The following is a 1,526-nucleotide window of genomic DNA, read 5'->3' on the forward strand; positions in this document are numbered from 1 at the left end:
TCGATAGTAACCCTGACACCAGAGTTGATGAGGTTGGTATTCCACCTCACAACCTACACGATAGAAGAAGGTCGTCAGTTTCTTATATTACGTCTTTCGGGTGGTGATATTTTTCAGTACCGTACCTAAGCAGGATGTATTCGGAAGCTGCAGTAATCCTTACATTTTTCACGCACATATTCTTGGCCAACGGGGCACCCGAAGGCCTGTTGTCTCAATTTTATACTGGGTGAGAGCCTTTAACGCTATATTATTTGCAGTCTAGCAGATAAATTTAAATAATGGTTAATTTAAATAAAACAAAAAGTATGAATAATACCATTCATTCATTCGGTTTTTTTCTTAATTAATACAAATATGATATCTGTTATATTAATTATAATATATTTTTAAGTCTTTTCCTATCAGTCCGTTCATTTTTTGAGTTTATATTTATTTAATTTCACTCTTTTTGATATCCACTGACACACTATCCACAGTAGAAATCATATCAGTTTTGTTAAAATCGTTTTTTAGCTGTATTATCTTTACAGGTAAATTAGTTTTTGCTTTGTTATTCTCTGTAGTAGCTTCAACACTCTCATCAGAGTTCAATTCACTTAAAACGTCATTGTTCGATGACAATTTTCCTTCTTTAATCACCTCACGCGATTCACTAGAAACGTCATTAAAGTTGTCTTCAGTCACTTCTAAGTCCGATTCTGTTTGCAATCCTTTCACTTTTTCACTACTAACATTAGAGTTCCTATTATCATTGTCACCAGTATTGTTCGTATGTAACACTTCCAAATCCACTCTCGATTTTGGATCGTGGACATTTAGTTTATCGCGCATGCGTTTAATAACTTCTTCCACTTCGAATTCGGAGACGAAACTGTCGTTGTCATCTACGACTATGTCGGCGCCGACAAGACGTTCCCTGAGGAAATTGTTTCCGAAGTTTTCGAAGATGACTTGGTCATTTTCGATGTCGTCCTCGCAGCAGCGGTGGAAGAAGAGGTGGATGACGGGCCTCCCGTGGATGCAGCTGAGAACTACGAAGAGGACGAGCGAGACAAGGACGCAGAAGGTTAAGAAGCGCCACCACATTTTGCTTTTGCCACCATTTCTCGCGAGTGGCGAGAGGCAAGTCGCCACTAACACTAACGACGAGGAAAAACTACGATAATATTTAAAAACCAATCGGCGTAATCACCGATTGTTATTGCGATTGGTCGCGGCGACAGACGGGCGACTTCCAGCGAAATCGTTTTATAATTGCTATGTAATTGGTTTATTTTCGTACACGTTTTACTTTTTTTACTGTAATTATGTAATACTTAGCCTTAGAGTAAATCTATTATAATATGTATTTATTGTTGTATTCGTGTATAATTTTCTGAAGTTTTATCATAATTGGACCATACTTTCCCAATCAAAACCTCTTTAAAATACTTTTTTGTAAGCCATTATTTTGATATGTTTTGCTTGGAGCGCTGCTTCACTGCGCATTGCTCGCTGTGCTGTTCATTGGTTTAATGTCACAA

At 37.5% G+C, this 1,526-nt stretch overlaps 1 protein-coding gene across 1 annotated transcript; it reads right to left on the bottom strand.

The window, feature by feature from the left end:
- Window positions 1-311: 311 nt before the first annotated feature.
- LOC126377408 (uncharacterized) lies at window positions 312-1,159 on the bottom strand. Its single transcript, XM_050025143.1, has one exon. It carries the CDS (start codon window positions 1,087-1,089, stop codon window positions 433-435), a length of 657 nt encoding a protein of 218 aa, XP_049881100.1. The 5' UTR covers window positions 1,090-1,159; the 3' UTR covers window positions 312-432.
- Window positions 1,160-1,526: the final 367 nt, after the last annotated feature.

This window comes from Pectinophora gossypiella, chromosome 23 (assembly GCF_024362695.1).
Source record: "Pectinophora gossypiella chromosome 23, ilPecGoss1.1, whole genome shotgun sequence".
Lineage (NCBI taxonomy): Eukaryota > Metazoa > Arthropoda > Insecta > Lepidoptera > Gelechiidae > Pectinophora > Pectinophora gossypiella.

Excerpts from the sequence above, each read along its gene's own strand:
- LOC126377408 (XM_050025143.1), bottom strand. The coding sequence starts at position 1,089 with ATGTGGTGGCGCTTCTTAACCTTCTGCGTCCTTGTCTCGCTCGTCCTC.